This window comes from Aotus nancymaae, unplaced genomic scaffold (genome assembly GCF_030222135.1).
Source record: "Aotus nancymaae isolate 86718 unplaced genomic scaffold, 86718_ANA_hifiasm-v0.15.2.pri h1tg000106l, whole genome shotgun sequence".
Classification (NCBI taxonomy): Eukaryota; Metazoa; Chordata; class Mammalia; order Primates; family Aotidae; genus Aotus; species Aotus nancymaae.
Window position 1 is genome coordinate 4,212,485 of NW_026988521.1, and position 21,139 is coordinate 4,233,623.

The window sequence follows — 21,139 nt, forward strand, 5'->3', positions numbered from 1 at the left end:
TCCAGGACCAGTCACTTCCCTGACTGTCCTCTCTCCCATGGTGGCCTTTTTGGTCCAAGGAATAAACCCCTCAGACGCCCTCAGATACTTGTGCTTCAGCCTGGATGCCGCCAGGGAAGAGGCAGAGAACGAGGGGCTGACTGCTCCTCTCTCTAGCAGGCAGGGTGGCCCCTTGAGTTTGTTTTTCTCTGGCGTCTGCCCCATTTCCCCGCTCTGCCCATGTGAGGAACTCTGACCATGTTCCAGCTGGTCTCAACCCCCACACCCTTGCTGGGCCTTCCTTGCCTTGTAGCTGTTTTCTGTGCAAGAAACATCCCCTATCGCCACTGAAGTCCCTTAGTTGGCCCAGAAATTTCCTATTACTCTTGGCTGGGTGCAGTGGTTCACGTCTATAATCTCAGCACTTTGGGGTGCTGAGGTGGGTGGCCAATATGGTGAAACCTCATTTCTACTAAAAATACAAAAATTAGCCAGACATGGTGGCAGGTACCTGTAATCCCAGCTACTCGGGAGGCTGAGGCAGGAGAATTGCTTGAACCTGGGATGTGGAGGTTGCAGTGAGCCGAGATTGTGCCATTGCACTCCAGCCTGGGTGACAGAGTGAGACTGTCCCCCCAGCCAAAAAAAAAGAGAAAATTCCTATTTTTCTTTAAAACTTTTGCGTCAGGAGGGGTATGCAACAGAGTCACGTGCAACGACATTCATTCACAAGAGCGTTGTTCCTGGTTGGGGAAGGCAGGAATCCTGCTTTCCACCTCGGGAGAGGATGAATGAGGTGGCCGGCATGTTTACGCACGGCACGCTTCTGACATGGAGAGGTTAAGCCTGTGCGTCTCGCCACGAAGCACCAAGTTGCAGGGTGGTTCCTGGGGTGAATGTTAGAAGTACTCAGGAGGGTACTCATGGATAAATAAGCATCAGAATTTAAAACAGATGGGATGGTCAGTGTTCACCCAAGAGGCCGTTGCCCTTTCTGGGATGGAGGGGGATAGGATGGGGTGAGAGCTCAGCAAGGCCCCGCCCCGTGGAAGCCATCCTGTCTTCCATCACTGGGATGTGCTTCAAGACCCAGTGACTATTCACGGTTGGTGCTTCTGAGTCACGGGAACTTGCAGGTTATCATGGTGCTCTGTGCACTTTTCTGGAATATTACGAGCCTCTCAAATGAACCACAGCAAAATCATCCCCCTTGCTTAGCAGTGGCCATAGCGGGCACATCAGGAAGATGAAGAGTGAACCGAAAGATTCGCTGTAGTAGCTACTGACATCCTTAGCCATGGTCAGCTGCAGACTGGTCCAGGGTCATCTGCACGGGACCCTTGTCCCTGCAAAGGCAGGCAGCATCCTTCTGTCTGCTGGGCTCCTGCCCTGCCCCCTGGGTCATCCTGCACTGCGTTGGTCGAGGAAGGTTTCTGCTTGCTCAGATTGGAAGCTCCGGGGGGGCACGGTCTCCGTGTCTCATTTGTGTTTGTACCCCTGCAGCCCATTGTTGGCGTCTCCCAAGGTGCCCGCAAATGTTGTGACATTGAATGAGGAAAGGCGGGGTGTGCGCTTTTCCCGTCTCTCATGAGGGGTTGAGTCTGTCACTCCTTCTGTAAGGGAAGCCCCCCGATGGTACCGCAGGATTCTGTGCATTCAGAGGGAAGGGCACAGGGGAGCCTCTCGGTCTTGTGGCCCCCACAGCAGTCCTGTGGGGTCCCTGCCTCTACCACTGCTGTGATCTGCGCATGACCCTGTGTGCCATGGCATTGCACAGGAGTGCCTGAGCCACACGGCCCGCCTGGACTCTCCGGGTTCTCGGGCAGTGGGAGCTGTAAATACCCTGGAGGTGGAGGGGGGTCAGTTCTTTCAGCTTCGTTTTGGGCCTTTAGAGATGGCTGTGCGAGCAATGTGACAACTGTTGGTTCTAAAGTGTGTGTGTGTTTGGGTTCCTCAGAGACCCCCCTGACCTTAGCCGCGCAGCTGGACCACTCCGTGGAGGTCATCAAAGCTCTCAGAAACGGCGGGGCTCACCTGGACTTCCGTGCCAAAGATGGGATGACTGCCCTGCACAAAGCTGCCCGAGCGAGGAACCAAGTTGCCCTGAAGGTAAACCTGGGGCCCGTCTGATGTGGGTGCTGCCCCCTGCCCTGTCTGATCCCACAATGCCCACCCTGGGGTCTGTGCAGGGTGTTGCGGCCAGAACTTGGAACTGCAACCAGGCTCAGGTTTTCCTGTCCTGTCTCCCGGGTGTCATTGCTTTGAGAATTCATGGTTCATAAGAACTCATCTTTTACCAAGTATTAGCTCAGTCGGGAGACCCTCACTCAGTCAGGCTGAAGGTATAGAGAGGCGGACACCCAGATAACACAACAGAGTGGCTCTATCCTGGGGACCAATAGCCTGAGAGCCTGCGGGGCTGACAGCTCTCCAGGACTGAAGGCCCTGAGCAGAGATTCATCCATGCATTGATTTGCTCTTTGATAGGTGATTCTTATTAATACACAGGGGTTCTACGTATACATATAATTCAGGAATATACCAGGTAGGCAGCTGTTACCTGCCTACTACTAATTATAAACTAAAAGTAACTTCCACAAGGGAGCCATGGAGGCAGGGTAAACTTAATGTTTCTCAACAGTCTTTCACCTTCTGTGCAGTCAAGGGACTTTTCAACCCGTAAGGCCGATGCTGAATCCCGACCCTGTCCACAGCGGGAGGCTGCAGGCCCTGCGGCAGGTCCCAGGGAGCCTGTCCTGTTGCGGGTTCCGTGCCTCACCTTGCCCTGCTGCTGTCCTTGTGCTCCAGGCCCCTGCCTCACGCTGCACCCTTGTCAGTGCCTCTGAACAGGGTGGCGCACGCCCAGGCATTCTCCACCAGAGCCCATGCCAGCAGGGATGGGGTGTGCCGCTGCAGGGCGACCCCCAAGATGGGGGTCTCTCTCTCCATAAAGGCTCAGACTTTCACTTCATTTCAGCTGCACCCCTTCTGTTAATGTACGAGTCCATTCCCGTATTGCAGTAAAGAAACGCCTGAGACTGGAGTGATTTATAAGAAGAGGTTTCATTCGCTGGCGATTCTGCAGGCTGTTCAGGAAGCTTCCAGTCATGGTGGAAGGCGAGGGGGAGCAGGCAGTTCACGTGGCCAGTGTGGGAGGGAGACAGAGAGGAAGGAGGTGCCATGCTTTTATACAGTGGATCTCACGAGCACTCGTTCACTCATTCTCATGAGAGCAGCACCAAGCGGGTGGTGTCAAGCCATTCATGAGAATCCGCCCCCGTGACCCATCACCTCCCACCAGACCCCACCTCCAGCATTGGGAGTTACAGTTTGAATTGAGATTTGGGTGGGGATGAGAGTCCATTGGCTTCCTTGGAAATCAGGAGTGTTCTTGAAGGTGCGATGCTTGCTGGGTTCACCACCCTCCACGTGTGGATTGAGGTGTTCTTCCAGATTGAGGATATCTTCCGGATTGAGGCAGTCTCCTGGGTAGAAGTGGTCTCCCAGGTCGAGGTGGTCTCCTGGGTCGAGGTGGTCTCCCGGGTCGAGGTGGTCTTCCGGGTGGAAGTGGTCTCCCAGGTCGAGGCGGTCTCCTGGGTCGAGGCGGTCTCCCGGGTTGAGGTGGTCTCCCGGGTTGAGGTGGTCTGCCGGGTGGAAGTGGTCTTCCACTGGGCATGTAGGTTACACAGTGCATCTTTTCCCTCTGGAGCAAATGTTGTCGTCGCTGTATTGCTGCCCGTGCCACACCACAGGCACACAGCACTGACCAGGCTGGGAATGGGTCCGTCTGAGTGCTGCAGGTCTCCTCATCTGCCCTGCCTTTCTGGGCACTGTTTGGTGTTTCAGAGCTAGAAACCTTGCTGTCTAAAGTTATACCCTTCTTAATTCTGGGGAGTCCTGGAGAAGCACTGGGAACTCAGGGTGTGGGTTGCCTCGGCCCAGGCGAGGGGGGTCCTGGTGCTTCTTTCTTGATCACCTCACTCTGTGCAAAAGGGGTCATGAGACCAATAATGACAGCTTCCCATTTTATTTTTCCTAGACCCTTTTAGAGCTTGGCGCATCCCCGGATTATAAAGACAGTTACGGCCTCACCCCGCTGTATCACACGGCCATCGTCGGGGGCGATCCCTACTGCTGCGAGCTTCTCCTGCACGAACACGCCATGGTGTGCTGCAAGGACGAGAACGGCTGGCAGGAGATCCACCAGGTGTGTGGCCGCCCCTCTGCGCTGTGTCCCTGGGAGCCGACCTCCCCATCTCCTCCCATCCCCCGGACCAGCCGGGTAGCCTGAGGGTTAGATCGTGCCTTGCGATCTTCTGTTTGGCCTGCCCAGAATTCCTAAAAACATGGGCATTGAACATGCTTTTAAAATGTGAATGTTAGGGTTTGAAAACAGACACATTTGCATAGAAATAGACATTTCTGACTTCTCTGGAGAAACTCATTAGGCAAGGCTGATGAGTTTCTGCCCAGCAGGAGTGCCTGGCAGCTGTGGGGTGGACGCCCCCTTTCCTAGGAGCCCTGGCCTCTCCAGGTTCCCACCGTCCTGGCAGGGCAGGATACCAGAAAGCGCCGGTGTTTTCTGAGCACAGGGGAGCCCCAGGAAGGCCTGATTTCCATACACAAGGGGCATGTTTTTCAGGCCCCACCTTGCAACCAACAGTTGGGTTAGGACATAGGTCCGCTGTGGTCTTGGCAAGAAACAGACTTCACCTGCTATGTTCAGTGAAAAGTCTTTAACTGATCAGGTAGACGTGTGGACAGGGTTAAAGACTGAGGCCCCCACAGATGAGCAGTCTTGGGGAGCCATCAGCACCCATGAGCTGACAGGCAGGGAGAGTAGATGGTGCTTCTGGGAGCAGGAGAGCTGGGCTGAGGAGGCAGCCTACAGACCCATGTTGGGGAGGACTCAGGGAAGGAACACCTGCCTTTCTTTGCTTGGCTGAGCCCCGCCAGAGTGGGAGGTCAGTGAGGGAGCCAAGTGGTGCAGGCTGGAGGTGAGGGTCTCCAGGCAGAGGGGTGAGGTGGGTCTGGGAGAGCTGATGGGGCCTGTCCACCCAGGAGGTCAAGAGGAGACTCTGGCACAGCAAGGGGAGGTCAAGGACAGAAGGCCCTGAGCTGGTTTCTCGCTTGGTCCTCTACACAGTGACTGCTGTGGCTTCTCAGGCTACCTGTGTATTCTCCTCTGTCTTTGCCACCTTATGCACCTGTAAGGGGGATTATGCACCCCGCCCACTGTGGTCAGAGTGGGCAGCAGGGGTGCCAGCAGGCCCCACCCTCCCTGGCCTTTCTTGTGCTAGGTCAGTTCTGGTTCATTGTCGGCCCTGCAGTCTGGAGAAGCCCCTGTTCCTGCTGAGGTGTGAGTAGGGATCAGTGCAGCTGTTCAGGGCAGCCCCAGGCCCACACCTGGGCAGAGCCCTCAGGAGAGGGAGCAGTAATGACCAGTCTTCGGAAGTCCTCCTCCCTGTACCTGTCATGAGATTTCTTGTGGTTCTTGTGCTTTACTTTATGAAAAAGGAAAATAACTTTCCCCTGTGATCACTAATTTTATGCATCAACTTGGCTAGGCCATAGCTCCTAATTGATCAAACAGTATTCTAGATGTTGCTGAGGTTTTTTTTTTTTTAACATGGGATTAACATTTTAAATTAGTGGACTCTGAGTTAAGCAGATGACCCTCCATAATGTGGGTGGGCCCCATCCAGTCAGTTGAAGGCCTTAAGAGAAAAGAGACTGAGATCCCAAGGAAGAAAAAATTCTGCCAGAAAAAGACTTCAGATTCCCGCTGAACTCTCACCTGGGTCTCCAGCCTGCCCTGCAGATTTCAGACTTACAGCCTCCACGATTGCATGAGCCAACCCTTTAAAATACTTCTATCTTAAATTTTATGTGTCTATTTTAAACTTTAAATTTTAAAAAATTCTCTATATATGCATATATAACATATAAGTATATATATGTGTGTGTGCGTGCATGCGCGCATGCGCGTGCGCGCACACACACACACACACACACACACGTACTTTCTGTTTCTCTGGAGAACCCTGGCTAATATACCCCTGAATGTAGGAGCCACAGGGTGAGTTCTTGCAGACCACTGGGGAGGTTTCTGGGTTGAGGAGCTGCCCCGTCCCTCAGTCTCCTGCCCTGCCCTCACTTTGTCTCTGGTGGAAACTGGCTGGTGTTTCTGCTCTCTGTCCTTGTTTCCTCTTCCTTCCTCCCCTGACCTCTTCTCCCTTCATCAACCAGTGGTTCCAGCCCCAGATGCCCCTGTCTTCTCGAGTCTTACAGTGTCTCTGCCTAACAGCTGCTGGCCCCAGGGATAAGACTGAGTTGTGAGTCTCTAAGAGACGTGGACACTGGGGATGTCCCTCCTGCCTGGTCAAATGGAGAATGAGTTACCTGTCTTGTTCTCAGTCAACTCTCATTCGGTGATTTTACGTGGATGGAACTGTCATTTGATGTCACTTGATGATACCGTAGAAGCAGCTCACCGATGTTTCTGTATTCAGGGCTGATAGGGTTCTCCAGAGAAACAGAACCCATGGGGTGTGCACATGTGTGCGTGTGTGTGTGTGTGTGTGTGTGTGTACAGATACAGACCCAGGGAAAAGTTGATGGCACTGCGTGGATTCCCTTTGTCTCTGGCAGAATCTCTTCCTCTTCAGGGCACCTCAGTCTTCTTTCTCTTAAAGCCTTTAACTGATTGGCTGGGGCCTGCCCACATCATGGAGAATCACCGACTTTACTTAAAGTCTCCTGATTTTGTGAGCAGTCACTGACCTCATGAAGACAGGAGCGCCCCTGGAAGAGAAGCGTTAAGTTCAGGTTTCCTTTCATGAATCAGCCCCTCTAGGCACATGAAAGAGGCTCCTCTTTGTAAGAATAGTCAAATGCGGCCAGGCGCGGCATCTCATGCCTGTAATTCCAGCACTTTGGGAGACCGAGGCAGGTGGATCACCTGAGGCCAGGGGTTCAAGAGCAGCCTGGCCAACATGGTGAAATCCCGTCTCTACTAAAAATACAAAAACATTAGCCGAGCGTGGTGGCGTGCACCTGTAATCTCAGCTACTCAGGAAGCTGAGGCAGGAGAATCGCTTGAACCCCAGAGGCAGAGGTTGCAGTGAGCCGAGATTGCACCACTGCACTCTAGCCTGGGTGACAAGAGTGAAACGCCTTCTCAAAAAAAAAAAAAAAATAGCCAAATGCGTATGTGAATGCCTCTTGAATTAGTATTTTCCAGACGTCTCCTCCCTTTAGGTATCGGTGCTCTGGTTGCTTTGCTGAGTTTTCCTTTTGAGCTCTGAAAGTGTGAGCGCAGCTTAAAACCTCCTAAAATGTGGAGTAGTTCACTGAGCCCCAAATCCAGCCACCAGCCCTTTTGCCAGAATAGCTGCTGTGTTTCAACCTTGGGGATTCCTGGAGCTCCGTCCTTGCCCCTCCCCTTCCCCTCGTTCTTTTTCACTGCCCTCTCCCAGCCAGGCAAATGTCTCTGTCTCTGGGCCCATATCTCCAGCCAGCCCTGGGATGGAGGTGACGGTGGAGGCTGCCGGGAGCCCTGGCCGTCAGTCACTCACTGCAGCTCTCAGCTGTGACTCCTGCCTGAGGCCCTGTGCTTGCATTCAGAGCCTCGCTGACCCCATGCCACCCAGCCACCTTGGTCCCGAGGCCTGAGCCTGTGCCACTGCACTGGGACCTCGGAGACGTGAGCCCCTGGGCAGTGCACCTGCTCCTGCCTCAGCTCGGAAAATGCAAAGCAGGGTATGGAAACCCAGCTGGTGCGTTCACTGCCCTCTGGTGGTCCACTCCCTGTTCAGGAAAGGCCTGGAAAGCCTTTTTCTCCCCTGCTGTGGAACCTCAGTGATGCGTGTGAAGTGGCTTTGCCTTCGCGAGCCCCGTCCCCTTCATCTGCAGGGTCCTTGTGCCTATTGGAGCAGATAAGGGATGGGCTCGGGTGCCCTGCACAGGCCTGCGGGAGCAGTGGACAGCACTGCCCACCTCCCAGATCATCCTCAGCAGCGCTCACATTCCCCACCATGTGGCTGGGTAAATGGCACGGCGAGGGTCCCAAGTCTGTCTCTGCAGAATCTCTTTCTCTGGGGACCTCAGTCCTAAGGCCTTCAAGTCACTGGATGGGGCCCAGCCCACATTATGGAGAATCATCTGCTTAACTCAAAGTCTACTCACACACACACACACACACACACACACGTATATATGTATATTTTTGAGATGGAGTCTCACTCTGTTGCCTAGGCTGGAGTGCAGTGGTGCAGTCTCTGCTCACTGCAACCTCCACCTCCTGGGTTCAAGTGATTTTCCTGCCTCAGCCTCCCAAGTAGCTGGGATTACAGGCACGTGCCACCACGCCTGGCTAATGTTGTACTTTTAGCAGAGACTGGGTCTTATTTCTTTTTTTTTTTTTTTTTTTTTTGAGAAGGAATTTCGCTCTTACTGCCCAGGCTGGAGTGCAATGGCGCGATCTCAACTCACCACAACCTCTGCCTCCCAGGTTTCTCCTGCTTCTCCTGAAGCGATTCTCCTGCCTCAGCCTCCCGAGTAGCTGGGATTACAAGCATGCACTACCATGCCCTGCTAATTTTTTATTTTTAGTAGATATGGGGTTGCTCCATGTTGGTTATGCTGGTCTTCAATTCCCGACCTCAGGTGATCCGTCTGCCTCCCAAAGTGCTGGGAATACAGGCACCCACCCCCATGCCTGGCTAATTTTGTATTTTTAGTAGAGACAGGGCTTCACCATGTTGGCCAGGCTGGTCTTGAACTCTTGATCTCAAGTGATTCGCCTGCCTCAACCTCCCAAAATGCTGGGATTACAAGAGTGAGCCCTCATGCCCAGCCCAAAGTCTACTGATTTTGAGAGCTGTTGATGACATTTTTAAGACAGCAGTGCTCCTGGAAGAGGAACATTTAATTTCAGATTTCCTTTAATGAATGAGCCCTTCCAAGCACATGGCAGGCTTCTCTTTGTAAAAATGGCCACGTGTGTAGGACCCATAGCAATTGGGGGTACCCATTGTCCTGAGCTGCTTTAATTGCACCATGATTCTATATCTTCAGAGCAGCCCTAGCTGGTTACTTCTCATTGCTGTTTCTCCTATGAGTTAACAGGCCCAGAGAGGGCAGGCAACTTGCCCAAGACCACGGAGCAAGCAGTTGGCTGAGCTGGGTTCACTCCCGGCCTGTGTCATACCTAAGCCCAGTTCTCTATGCTGCCTGTAAAACTCTCACATCCAAACCACTCACAGCATGTTGGTGGCAGCAGAAGGTGCAGGGGCAGGTGGTTTCCCGGGACCTCACTGGGCCGTGCCTGGGTCTGCCCTCTGGGGAGAAGCACCTCCGAGCTCTCAGCCTGTGGGGCTCTGCATAAGTCTGTGCCTCCCTTCTAGCACCTGGAGAGTGGACAGCTCTGTTCCGGGGCTCTGGCTGCTCATGGTTGGGGAGAGCCTGCGAGGCCACAGCCAGGCCTGCTCACACATGCTGCAGGCGTATTCCAGGGTTCTGCAGGCCGCTGCTTTCCCGTCATTGTCCCAGGCCGGGTGCAGGTGGACGAAGGACACATTTCAGATCCACCCTCCACTTCAAGCTGTGGGGAGATGCCCCAGCCCCACTGGATGATATTAGAAGAGCCTCTTGGAGCTCAGGTTGTCTGCAAATTGTCTTAAAAGTTTTAATTCAAATTACCCTTTTTTCTTATTACCAAAAAAGTACCCATGCATCGTGGTAATCTTGGAAAAACACGAAGAAGTATGAAGAAGCAAGCTGGGGAGTACCCCGATGCGTTCCCACAACCCAGGGTCATCGGGAGTCAGATTTGGGGGTATTCACTCTGTATTTTTAATTGCTGAAGACTTTTACTCCCACTGTGCAGCTTCACAGCACGCCAGCCCTGGCCCGAGCGGGTGTGCTCCTGGAGAGGATGGCGCTCGGCGAGGGATCCAGGCCCTGTATTTCCATGTGCTGAGCCCTGGCGCCTGCCTAGGGGTGGAGCCTGGCTCCCTTCCTCCCTCTCCGGGTTTGACTCAGTATCTTTGGGATGAGGGAATCTTCTCCTCGTGCTGTCTGTTGGCCACATTCTGGCCTGGGTGTTATGCAGCCTGGGGTTGCAAACCCACCTCAGCGCTTGCCGGGTCACCTGAGCAAGTGCCCTGCCCTCTCTGAGCTTGTGTGCTAATCTCTCAGGTTGGCTGAGTCATAATTTATAGAGCTCTGGAGACAGCTAGTGACAGAATTCACGTGAGGCACTTTCCGCAGTGCCCGGCATAGAGCAGGTGCTCAATAAATGTCCCCATCATCACTGTCATCATCCGTGCCCCCATCGTCATTGTCACTGTCATCATCATGTGTCTGCGCCTGACATCATCATTAGAAGTAATACATTAGGCTGGTCAGCATTAGAAATAATACGTTAGGCTGGGCACAGGGGCTCACACCTATAGTCCCAGCATTTGGGAGGCTGAGGCAGGCAGACCACTGGAACCCAGGAGTTCAAAACCAGCCCAGCCAACATGGCAAAACTTGTCTCTACCAAAAATACAAAAAGTAATGGGGTGTGGTGGCACATGCCTGTAATCGCAGCCACTCAGGAGGCTGAGGTGGAAGGATCACCTGGGCCTGGAGCTGGAGGCTGCAGTGAGCTGAGATCATACCACTGCACCGCAGCCTGGGCCACCAGAGTGAGTCAGTTTCAGAAGGAAATAAAAGAAACAATCCGTTATATTCAAAGAGCACCGACCACCTCTGCTTCCAGCTCCTTGTTTGATTTTGGCACCACCGTGTCATGGCTGTGGCATCAGTCTGTCGCAATGCTGTTACTGGCTGCTGTTTGTTATTTATCATATTTAAATGAAGAGTGTCAGTCTTAAATAGTTTCAGGCCACAGTGACTTCTCCCCTCCTCCTGCTGCAGCCACCCCCTGCCCACCCCGGCCGGACGCCGTCAGCTCTCCAGCCTTCCCAGACCCCATGGCGAGGGCACATGCCCCTGATCCTCCCCGCCTATGGGAGGTTCTCTGCTGGAGCCCCACGTTAAGTTGTTCCAGGTCCAAGCATTCTGGTTACTGTCCTCCCTGGGTGGGGCTGTGGGCACCCCAGCCGTGGGCTCCATGGTGGAGATGGCAGTGAGCTTTTGCCTGGAAAGTTAGCATTTAGAGTGGGATGGGGCCACACGGGGTGTGGTCTTCTTCAGTTTGAGGTTTTTCTAGTGCACCGTGGTGCCCACCATGTCCAGGTGCTGAGGTGACCACTGTTTATCTAGGTATTGAGGTGATTGCTGTGTCCAAGCCCCGAGATGACTACTGTCCGGGCACCGCAGTGACCACTGTGCCTGAGCCTGGGCTTGGTCACAGACAGCACAATGCCAGGTGGCACAGACAGGGCTGGTCTGAGCAGCGGCTGCGTAGAGAGCCGGGTGGTGCCACAGTGCCAGCTGGGAGTGGCTCATTCTGGCCAGGGGAGGTGGGGGCAGTGCTGGACCCAGGCCGCGGTGCTGGCAGGTGACCCTTAGATGTGGGCTGGTGGCATGTGCTGGCCCCAGGGGCATTGTGAATGGGGTTCTGGAGGTGGCAGCCCTCAGTGCTGGCATGTGCTCGGCCTTGGAGCTGTGGCCGAGCCTCACGGTGGGACGTGGGTGGTGGCAGTTACTGCATCTTTACGGGTGAGCACCTCCAGGGTGTGAGTCTGGGGTCCCTGACAGGTGTCAGGACTGGAGTGTGGGAGCCCTCCCCGTGTCACTGCACCCAGGGCTCAGTGTCTGCCCCTGGGCGCAGGCGGACGAGCCTCTGTGGCCCCAGCGTCTGGTGCTGTGGCAGTGAGCTGGGCCTTTGGGGGATCTGCTCTGAATTGACCTGGGAGGTCAGCTCTATATTCTGAGCCCCTCTAGCCTGGCAAGGTTCTGTTTGGAGAAGGAAGAGAAGCATCCTCTCTCTGTGAACCTCCAGAGGGAATGGGGACCCCTGAGTACCCGTCTTCCCAGTCAGCCCGGACTCCTCAGGGACGGGCAGGGAGCAGAGGAGAAGGCATGGATAAAGATGCCAACACCAGCCACCCACCCTCTGCACTTTGGCAGGTCCTCTGTCCTGCCCTCATAACACAGGTGACTTCATCTTTCCAAAAATCATGTTATGAGAGGAATGGGCTCCGTGGGGAAGTGGGCAAGGGCCACAGGTGTATGCAGGTATATGCAGGTGTATGCAGGTGTATGCAGGTGTGTGCAGGTGCGTGCAGGTGCGTGCAGGTGTGTGCAGGTGTATGCAGGTATATGCAGGTGCGTGCAGGTGTATGCAGGTGTGTTCAGGTGCGTGCAGGTGCATAAAGGTGTGTGCAGGTGTGTGCAGGTGTGTGCAGGTGTGCAGGTGTATGCAGGTGTATGCAGGTACATGTGGGAATGCCGGCCCGCTTTCCTTTCGGAATGGTAGCATGGCATCTGTGTGTGGTCTTTTCGGGTTGGATAGCACACTTCAGTAGACCCAGGGTGATTGTGTTCTCTGTATAGGGCTGCTGTGACAAGTTCCTCACACAGTAGACATTCGTTACCTCGCAGTTCTGGAGGCTAGAGTCTGAGACAGAGGTGTTGCATGGCCGGTTCCTCCTGAGGCCTCTCTGGGCTCGCGGAGCCCGCCTTTTCCCTGCATCCTCACAGGCTCAGCCCTGTGGGTGTCTGTGTCCTCAGCTCTTCTCATATAAGGACACCAGTCAGACGGGGTTAGGAGCCTCCTAATGGCCTTTTTTTTTTTGAGATGGAGTCTTGCTCTGTTGCCAGACTGAAGTGCAGTGGTGCAATCTCAGCTCATTGCAACCTCCACTTCCCCAGTTCAAGTGATTCTCCTGCCTCAGCCTCCCAAGTGGCTGGGATTACAGATGCACACCACCACACCCAGCTAATTTTTGTTTTTGTGTTTTAGTAGAGGTGGGGTTTCACCATGTTGGCCTGGATGGTCTCGATCTCCTGACCTCGTGGTCCACCTGCCTTGGCCTCCCAAAGTGCTGGATTGATTACAGGCATAAGCCACTGCATCTGGCTTGGCCTCATTTTAACTTACCTCCAGAAAGACCCTCTTCACATAAGTCCCATGCTGAGGTCCTGGGGTTTGGATTTCAACACCTGGATGTTGTAGGGAGGGCCGCAGTTCAGCCTGCAGCACCAACCCAAACCCAGCTGGCTGCTCTGTGGTTTGCATCCCAGCCCCTCCGCTGCCTGTGTGCCTGGGTTCGTTCGGGTGCTTGGCCTCCCCTCACTGCTGGGCCTGCGGGAAGACAACAGCCAGCCTTTGGAAACCGTGGTATGCGGGGCCACGGAGCAGCCGGTGGCTCAGGCCATGTGAGGGGGCTTTGCCTGTGTTTGGACAGGATGCTGCTTCTCTGCTAACGGGCAGCCCGCTTCCTGACCCAGTGAGCGCTGAAATGATGTGACTCGTGTGAGCCGTGGTGTCTCCACCTCATGTTACAAGGCCTGTGCTTTAGGAGAAATGCCTAAGTGTGATTGGGAATGATTTTCAGGGGGCACAGAGCTGCGCAGAAGTGGTAGGGGGTTCATCTCTGCTGCTCCCCTGCAGTGCAGTGACCCCCCTCCCCACACTGTGGTTGCTCTTCTGAGCACTGCACAACCCCAGAGGGCGCTGTTCCTCTTGCCAAAGTTTTAGGTCCTGTAGCTGTATCACCAGTGTCCAGCAGGTGGCAGTAAAGGGCTTGAAGGAAGGAGCACCCTTTTTCCTAATTCACACCAAGTCTGGTGGTTGCTCAAGGGTGGGTGGGATTCTAGGCATTGCTGGGGCAAACACAGAGTTTCAAGGGGAGCCATCTCCATGTGCCCCTGACTAGGCCTCAGCAGAAGATTCAGAGGCAGCAGATGTGGGTGGAGTGCCTCACATACGCATTTTCTAAAAAGCACCTCAGGAGAGGGGGTACAGGGTGCAGGTGTCAAGGGCTGTGTGCTGCCTTCCATCCTGTTACTCTCCACCCTCCTATCACCCTCCCTGATGTCTCTCAACAGCCAGAGACCAGACACCCCTTCCAAAATAAGAGAAAGGGGTTAGTGCTGCTTCCCGTGGGGGAGGATGAATTTCTTCCTTTAACACTTTGGTAGCTTTCAGTATCTTCGTGTCAAGCGAGCACTACTTGCTTTTAAAATTGTAAATGACTGTTTCCATTTCCAGCTTGTAGAAGAGTTGCAAGAATAGGACAAGGAACTCCTCCCATAGGCCCTTCACACGGAGAGCACATTTGGGTTGTGCCGTGTCCCAGTCACGTCCCTGATAGAAAAGGATCCAGTCTGGGACCCTGCATGGAGCCCTTCCATCTGGGAGACTTCCTCAGGCTTCCCTTGGTTCTCATGGCTGTGACTGTTTTGAAGATTTTGGGGTGGTCATTTTGCTGGGTTTGCTTGGTGTTTGCTTGTGACGGGATCCAGCATATGCATTTGGCAGGAATGTCTAAGGAATGATGATGATGTGTTCTCAGCACACGTCCTCATGGGGGCATGTGAGGACCATTTACCTGGTACTCATCATGGAGGTCATGTGGATCACCTGGTTGGGTAGGGTCTACTGGGTGTCTCCTCTTTTTTTTTTTTTTTTTTTTGAGATGAAGTCTCACTCTGTCACCAGGCTGGAGTGCAATGGCGAGATCTTGACTCACTGCAACTTCCACCTCCTGGGTTCAAGCAATTCTCCTGCCTCACCCTCCAGAGTAGCTGGGACTACAGGCACATGCCACCACGCCACCATGCCTGGCTAATTTTTGTATTTTTAGTAGAGATGGGGTTTCACCATGTTAACCAGGATGCTCTTGATCTCTCGACCTTGTGATCTGCCTGCCTCGGCCTCCCAAACTACCGGGATTACAGGCGTGAGCCACCGTGCCTGGCCAGTTTCTTCTCTTTTGGTGCAGGGCAGGCAAGCCCCAAAATGGGGGCTTAGCCCAGGGGGGTTCTAGGCTTCACCCAGGAAAGAATTCAAGGGCAGGCTGGTGGTATTGGATAGCAAGCTTTACTGAAGTAGCTGTGAACAGCAGCAGCAGAGGTACTGTTTCTTGCAAAGCGGGGCTGCCTCATAGGCAGTGTGCCCAGAGCTGCAGCTCAGAGACCCTGCTGCAATCACATTTATACCCACTTTTAATGACATGCAAATTATGGGGCAGGTTTTGCAGAAATTTCTAGGAAAAGGGTGGTCACTTCTGGGTCATCAGGTCATTGCCAGGGAAAGGGGCGGCAACTTCTGGGTGTTGCCATGGCAACAGTAAATTGATGTGGCATGCTGGTGGGTGTGGCTTAGGGAAAGCTGCTTCTGCCCTGCCCTGTTTTAGCTAGTTCTCAGGTCTGGTGTCTCAGTTCTGCTCACAGAGCCACGTCCCACCTCCTGCCTCACTTTGCTCCTTTGTAATTCATACATCTTTTGTGGTGATCTTTGAGATCATGCAAAAATCTGTTTCCTCATACCACTTTCACCTGTGAGTTTTGGCATCCATTGGCATTTCTTGCCAGAATGATTGCTATCACAATGCTAAATGGAGATTTTTAAATCCTACCATTGCTTCTACATTTATTAGTTGAGTTTCTGTTGCAAAGAAAAGATTTCTCTTCTTGTTTATTTTTTCGTATATTTACAAGGCAAACTTGCAGAGTTCTGTTTATTCAGGAGGTAATAATCCGTTATTATTGTCCCAGTTTTAGCCAGTGGGTGCCCCTTCAGAATGGCTCCTGTGTCCTCGGGACACAGCCCCAATGATTTTTTACCATTTCCTTTATTTCTGGCACAACAAGGTATTTCAAGCTCATTTAGGTCTTTTCCTGCCTCAGGAGTCAGCTGTTTATCCAAGGAGCCTGGTTCTTTTTAATGTGGGGTGGTATTTAGAAGCCAAGGTGCAGGTGCTTGGGGTTCTGATGGCTGCTGGGCTATTGCTGGTCCTGCATCCTCTCAGTAGCCAGAGTTAGGGATGGGTAGACACATGGGCATGTACATTTTCAGTTTTATTTGTCTCTATATTAAGAACTGTGAGTTTCTCCTGACACTCCCATTGCAAGCCAATGCCACAAGGCATATTCTGGTTTTCTCCTATACTGTATTCATAACTTCCTTCTTTGACAGTGAGACCCGGGCTCCCATTCTCCTTCCTGAGTGTCCTTGTGTGTGCAGTGCCCTCCGTGCACATCTGCGGATCTGTCTGCCTGTCTCCTGGCTTGGATCCCCCTTATGCATCTGCATGACAACTGCCCCAGCTCCGTGCCTCAACAACCAGGGGTTAGAACAGAAAGAAGACACTAGCTGAAATGACACTTGAAAAAAAAATCACTGCTAGTGCTAAGACTGTGGGATTCTGGGTGATTTTGGGGTTTTGTTCACACTTTTCTGTATTTCCCGGGTTTGTGTGTTATAAAGCCATGGACACAGAAAAAGCGGAAAATGGAAGAATGCTCTTGGGAATGCTTCTACGAGATATCCGCCTGGAGTCAGCGGCTCCGTTTTCTCTCTTCCTGTTGAGCCTATTTTGCCCTTGCAAGGAAAGAGTGCTCTGGCTCCATCTGACTGATGGGACTTACAAGCTCATAAATTCAGATTAACTGGGGAAAGGGGAATAATGAGTGTGGATTAATTGTTCCGTGTTTTTATGCTAACATTAGTTGTCTTTATTGACCACAGAGCAATTAAATTAAGCTGTAACAAAGTGTTGCCTCCCAGAAGTCCTTCAGGGAGTTCCAAATAGCCAGGGATCCTTCAGTTTAAGGAACACAAATCCCAATGCAAACTAGTGGGTGTAGGGGAGGGAATTCTGCCTAATCTTTATGTCCCTGAAATTCCAGAGTCAGTTGTAGCATGGACGGGCTCATACAGTGTCAGCTTAGCTATGTGCATGACTCTTCCTGTCTCTTCTCTTTGTCTCTCTCTCTTTCCTTTTTCCTTTCTTCCTCTCCCTGCACCTGCCATACTTCCCTTCTATGTTGAGGGTCCCAGCAGCTCCAGGGCTCTTCACTTTTCTGCTCTCCACTCTGGAAGGAAGAAAGAATTTTTCCTAGTAGTTCTGACAAATGTTCTTGCTTGGGACTTGGCATCTTCTCTGAGGTCACGTGGCCATCCCTCACGGTGCCTGGGAGATGAACCTGTTTGCTCCTGCCTGTGTCTCATGCCTCTGCAGGAGTTGGGTGGGGAGGCCTTCCCTGGACCTCTGAGGGTGGAGTTGGAGTTGCCCCCAAAGGCAGACACAGGTGCAGTTCTCAGAGGAAGGGGCCATGGGGGCCAGGCAGGTGACAGCAGTGAGATCTGCAGCAGGGGTCTACTTTATAAATTAATGAGATTTGTGGGGGGCACAGCGATGGTAAATGGATATTTCTTGGGTTTCTTTTTTTAACAGCTCATCCAATTAATAGTTTCAGTATCTTCCCTGTCATCTTTCCTCACTGTTAATCGCTGAGGTGTGGCTCTTTCTCGTGGACCATGAGAAGCTGAAGTTCACCTCTATCTGTCTCATTTAGCAGAAAAGCAGGATTCATGAGAACCCCTTCCTGGGCTGCCACGGCACCCACTGCTCTCAACACCCCTCGGCCGCCTGCCATTGGCAAGGGTCACCTCTTTTCCTCCCGACCTGGAGGGTGAGACGTGTTGGGTCAGGACCGACATTTCTCCAAGTCCAAGGTTGCGACTTCAATGTGGAGCAGTGTGTGGCTGGACAGAGACGCCCTCACCACCTGCGCAGGGACCTCCCTGGCCCCTGTGGGTTTGGGCGGGGAGGGGCTGTACCGGCTTACTGAGTGCTGACTCAACGCCCAGCCTCATGTGAGGCCCTGTGGGGCTCTTTGTCCCATGTGATTCTCATCTGAACCCTGCAAGGGTTGAGGGTTGTTCCTGCCTACAGATGAGGCTGCACATAGGTGCCGAGGCAAAAGTTCTGATACATGGTTCATGCCTGGGTCTGTCTGACCCCCGAGCCCTGATGGTTCACAAACCACACGCGTTGCCCCCAGAAGGTCTCCGAGAGGAGTTGATCATATGTGGGGCTGATGTACCCCTGCAGTCTATGGCCTGCTTCGGAGCTGGACTGCATTAAAGCAATCGTGGGGCCGTCTCTTGCACATAGAAGGACCAGGCTCACTCCTGTGGGTGCAGCGGAGGGAAGAGGCTGTGAGGGCCTCTCCTGGCCATTTCGTGCCGCCTCCTTGGAAGGGGGAGCTTGGGTAACTGAGGCCAGGGCTGAGCATTCTGGTTTGCATCTTGTGGAGCTGGGCGCTGAGGTTGGGAGAAAGATGTCCTGTGCCTCTGGGCTCTAGGCCTCCAGATAGGGCTGGAAGGAACTTTGTGGCCCCTTCCCAGACCCTCTGTCTCACAGCTGAGCACTAGTCCCCGGTCCCACCATGAATGTCCTTCTCCCTGGTCCACAGCCAGGGGCCTGGCACGAAGGCTGATGTATTTGGAGCCCTTGCCCAGATGGTGGGTGGGAGGTTAGGGTCGGCAGAGACCCTGCCTGCCCTGCCTTGGGGTTCTGGTAGAGCAGCCGAGGGGCCGCTGTACTTTGTGTGTGCATGCGGCTGTTGTGCGGGGGGCTCCCGACTCACAGCCTGGGTTCTGCGTTTCAGGCCTGCAGATACGGGCACGTGCAGCAACTGGAGCATCTGCTGTTCTACGGGGCAGACATGAGCGCCCAGAACGCCTCCGGGAACACGGCCTTGCACATCTGTGCCCTCTACAACCAGGTGAGTGGTGAGCACGCTTGAAGGAGACTGTGTATACCACGATCCATTTCCAAAACAAAGTGCCTTAAATCGGCTTAGGTCGGCAAACTACAAAGGAAAATATAGGAAGCCCTTGCTTAAATGCCCAACGCCTGCTTGCCTGCCCCTGCCTCTTTCTTGCCCTCACCCAAACCAAAAACGTTTAGTCTAAGATGAAAGTTTACTAGCCTGCAAAATTGCTTGATTTGTCTGTTCTTATCAGCCTGCCCAGCTACTTGGATCATAAGTCAAATACTTAAAAAGCCGCGAAGCTAACTAAAATTGCAGTGCATTGTGGATGCAGCAAAATAACCCTTAAAAACCACCTGAATCCCCAACCCAACAACCAATAGGCAACGTCCAGAAAAACTGTGACCCCATAGTCCTCAGCCTATGAGGAACCGGGGGAGGGACCTGCGCCCTGGGGAATAAGTTCCTTGTTGAAACTGTGCTGGGTGTGCCTGCCCAGCAGACACCTGATCTTGCAAAACTGTCATTAAGAGTCTCATTTTCAGGGCTGGATGCAGTGGCTCACACCTGTAATCTCAGCACTTTGGGAGGCCAAGGCGGGTGAATCACGAGGTCAGGAGATCCAGACCATCCTGGCTAACACGGTGAAACCCTGTCTCTACTAAAAATACAAAAAATTATCCAGGTGTGGTGGCACATGGCTGTAGTCCCAGCTACTCGGGAGGCTGAGGCAGGAGAATCGCTTAAACCCGGGAGGCATGGAGGTTGCAGTGAGCCAAGATCATGCCACTGCACTCCAGCCTGGGGGGCAGAGTGAGACTAGGTCTCAAAAAAAAAAAAAAAAAAAAAAGGGAGTCTCACTTTTGCTGTTCTCCGGGTCTCTGAGTCAATTCTTTAGGTTTAAATGGGTAAGTTTGTTTCTCACATGCTGCAGCTGCATGCACCCCAGCCAGCCCTAACCCTGGGGGGCACCGGGAAGGCCTTGCAGGGGGTATCTCAGGTCATTCTCCTCTGCTGCCTTGATGGAAACTGTTACCCTATTGTAGAAGAGAGGAAATAGAGCCCCAGGAAAGTGAGGCGAGCTGCTTGCTCACACAGCTGGTGCCAGAATTGGGCTCAAGGCTCAGGTCTGGTCACTGCCGCACCTTGATGCCATCCGTGTCCCAGAAGATGCGTGAGGAGCCGGGATCTCTTGTCCATCCTCCGTAGCTGGGATGCAAATCTGGCTCAGTTCTGGGGTCGGCCATCTACCCCGTTTGCAGGCCTCTATGTGGGACATGGAGAGGGGCAGATCAGAGTCATGAGAAGGGGAAGGATGTGGTGGACGAAGCCCCAGGATAGTCTGGTACCCCCGCCAGGCATGAGTGGCTCCGTCACATGACGAAAGCAAGCCTTCCGGCCGGGTGCAACAACTCACTCCTATAATCCCAGTGCTTTGGGAGACCAAGGGCGGCGGATTGATTGATCCAATTTGAGACTAGCCTGGGCAACATGGTGAGACCTCATCTCTACAGAAAATTTAAAAATTAGCCTGGTATGGTGGCATGTGCCTGTGGTCTCAGCTACTTGGGAGGCTGAGGTGGGAGGATCACTTGAGCCTGCGGGTTTAAGGCTATAGGAAGCCAAGATCATGCCACTGCACTCCAGCCTGGGTGACAGATTGAAACCCTGTCTCCAAAATAAAAATTTTAAAAGCAAGCCTGGGCTGGGCATGGTGGTTCATGCCTGTAATCCCAGCACTTTGGGAGGCCGAGGCCAGTGGATCATGAGATCAGGAGTTCGAGGCCAGCCTGAGCAGCATGGTGAAATCCGTCTGTACTAAAAGTACAAAAAGTAGCTGAATGTGGTGGGGGCCTGTAGTCCCAGCTACTCGGGAGGCTGAGGCAGGAGAATTGCTTGGACCTGGGAGGCGGAGGTTGCATTGAGATGAGATTGCGCCACTGTACTCCAGCCTGGGCGACAGAGTGAGACTCTCAAAAAAATAAAATATAATTTAAAAAAGCAAGCCTGGCCAGGTGCAGTGGCTCACACCTGTAATCCCAGCACTCTGGGAGGCACAGGTTGCAGATCATGCCAGTCTACTCCAGCCTGGGCGACAGAGCCAGACTCTTACAAACAAACAAACAAACAAATACATAAATAGCATAAGCCTTCCACCACTGCATGGGACAGATATGCCTCAATGATGCCTCAGTGTGCTTTAAGAGGCAAAGTACTCCATTTTAACCACTTTTAAGTGTGCTGTTCTGTGGCATGAAGCCCATTCACGTGGCTGTGGAACCGCCCGCCATTCATCTCCAAAACTCTCTTAATCTTGCAAAACTGAAATTCTGTCCCCATCCAACAATAACTCCCCCCTCCTCGGCCCTGGCAACCCCCGTTCTGCAAAACTGAAATTCTGTCCCCATCCAACGATAACTGCCCCCTCCTCAGCCCCGGCAACCCCTGTTCTGCTTTCTGTGTCTATAGGTCTTCC

General features: G+C 53.1%; 1 protein-coding gene across 3 annotated transcripts in view; it reads left to right on the plus strand.

The window, feature by feature from the left end:
- SHANK2 (SH3 and multiple ankyrin repeat domains 2) overlaps positions 1-21,139 on the plus strand; it is a 648,778-nt gene that overhangs the window by 117,299 nt on the left and 510,340 nt on the right. For all 3 annotated transcript variants that reach the window (XM_064370277.1, XM_064370276.1, XM_064370278.1), the window contains exons 6-8: positions 1,937-2,088; positions 4,019-4,186; positions 18,559-18,675. In XM_064370277.1, the coding sequence (XP_064226347.1) occupies positions 1,937-2,088; positions 4,019-4,186; positions 18,559-18,675 (437 nt within the window). The remainder of the gene's footprint in view (positions 1-1,936; positions 2,089-4,018; positions 4,187-18,558; positions 18,676-21,139) is intronic.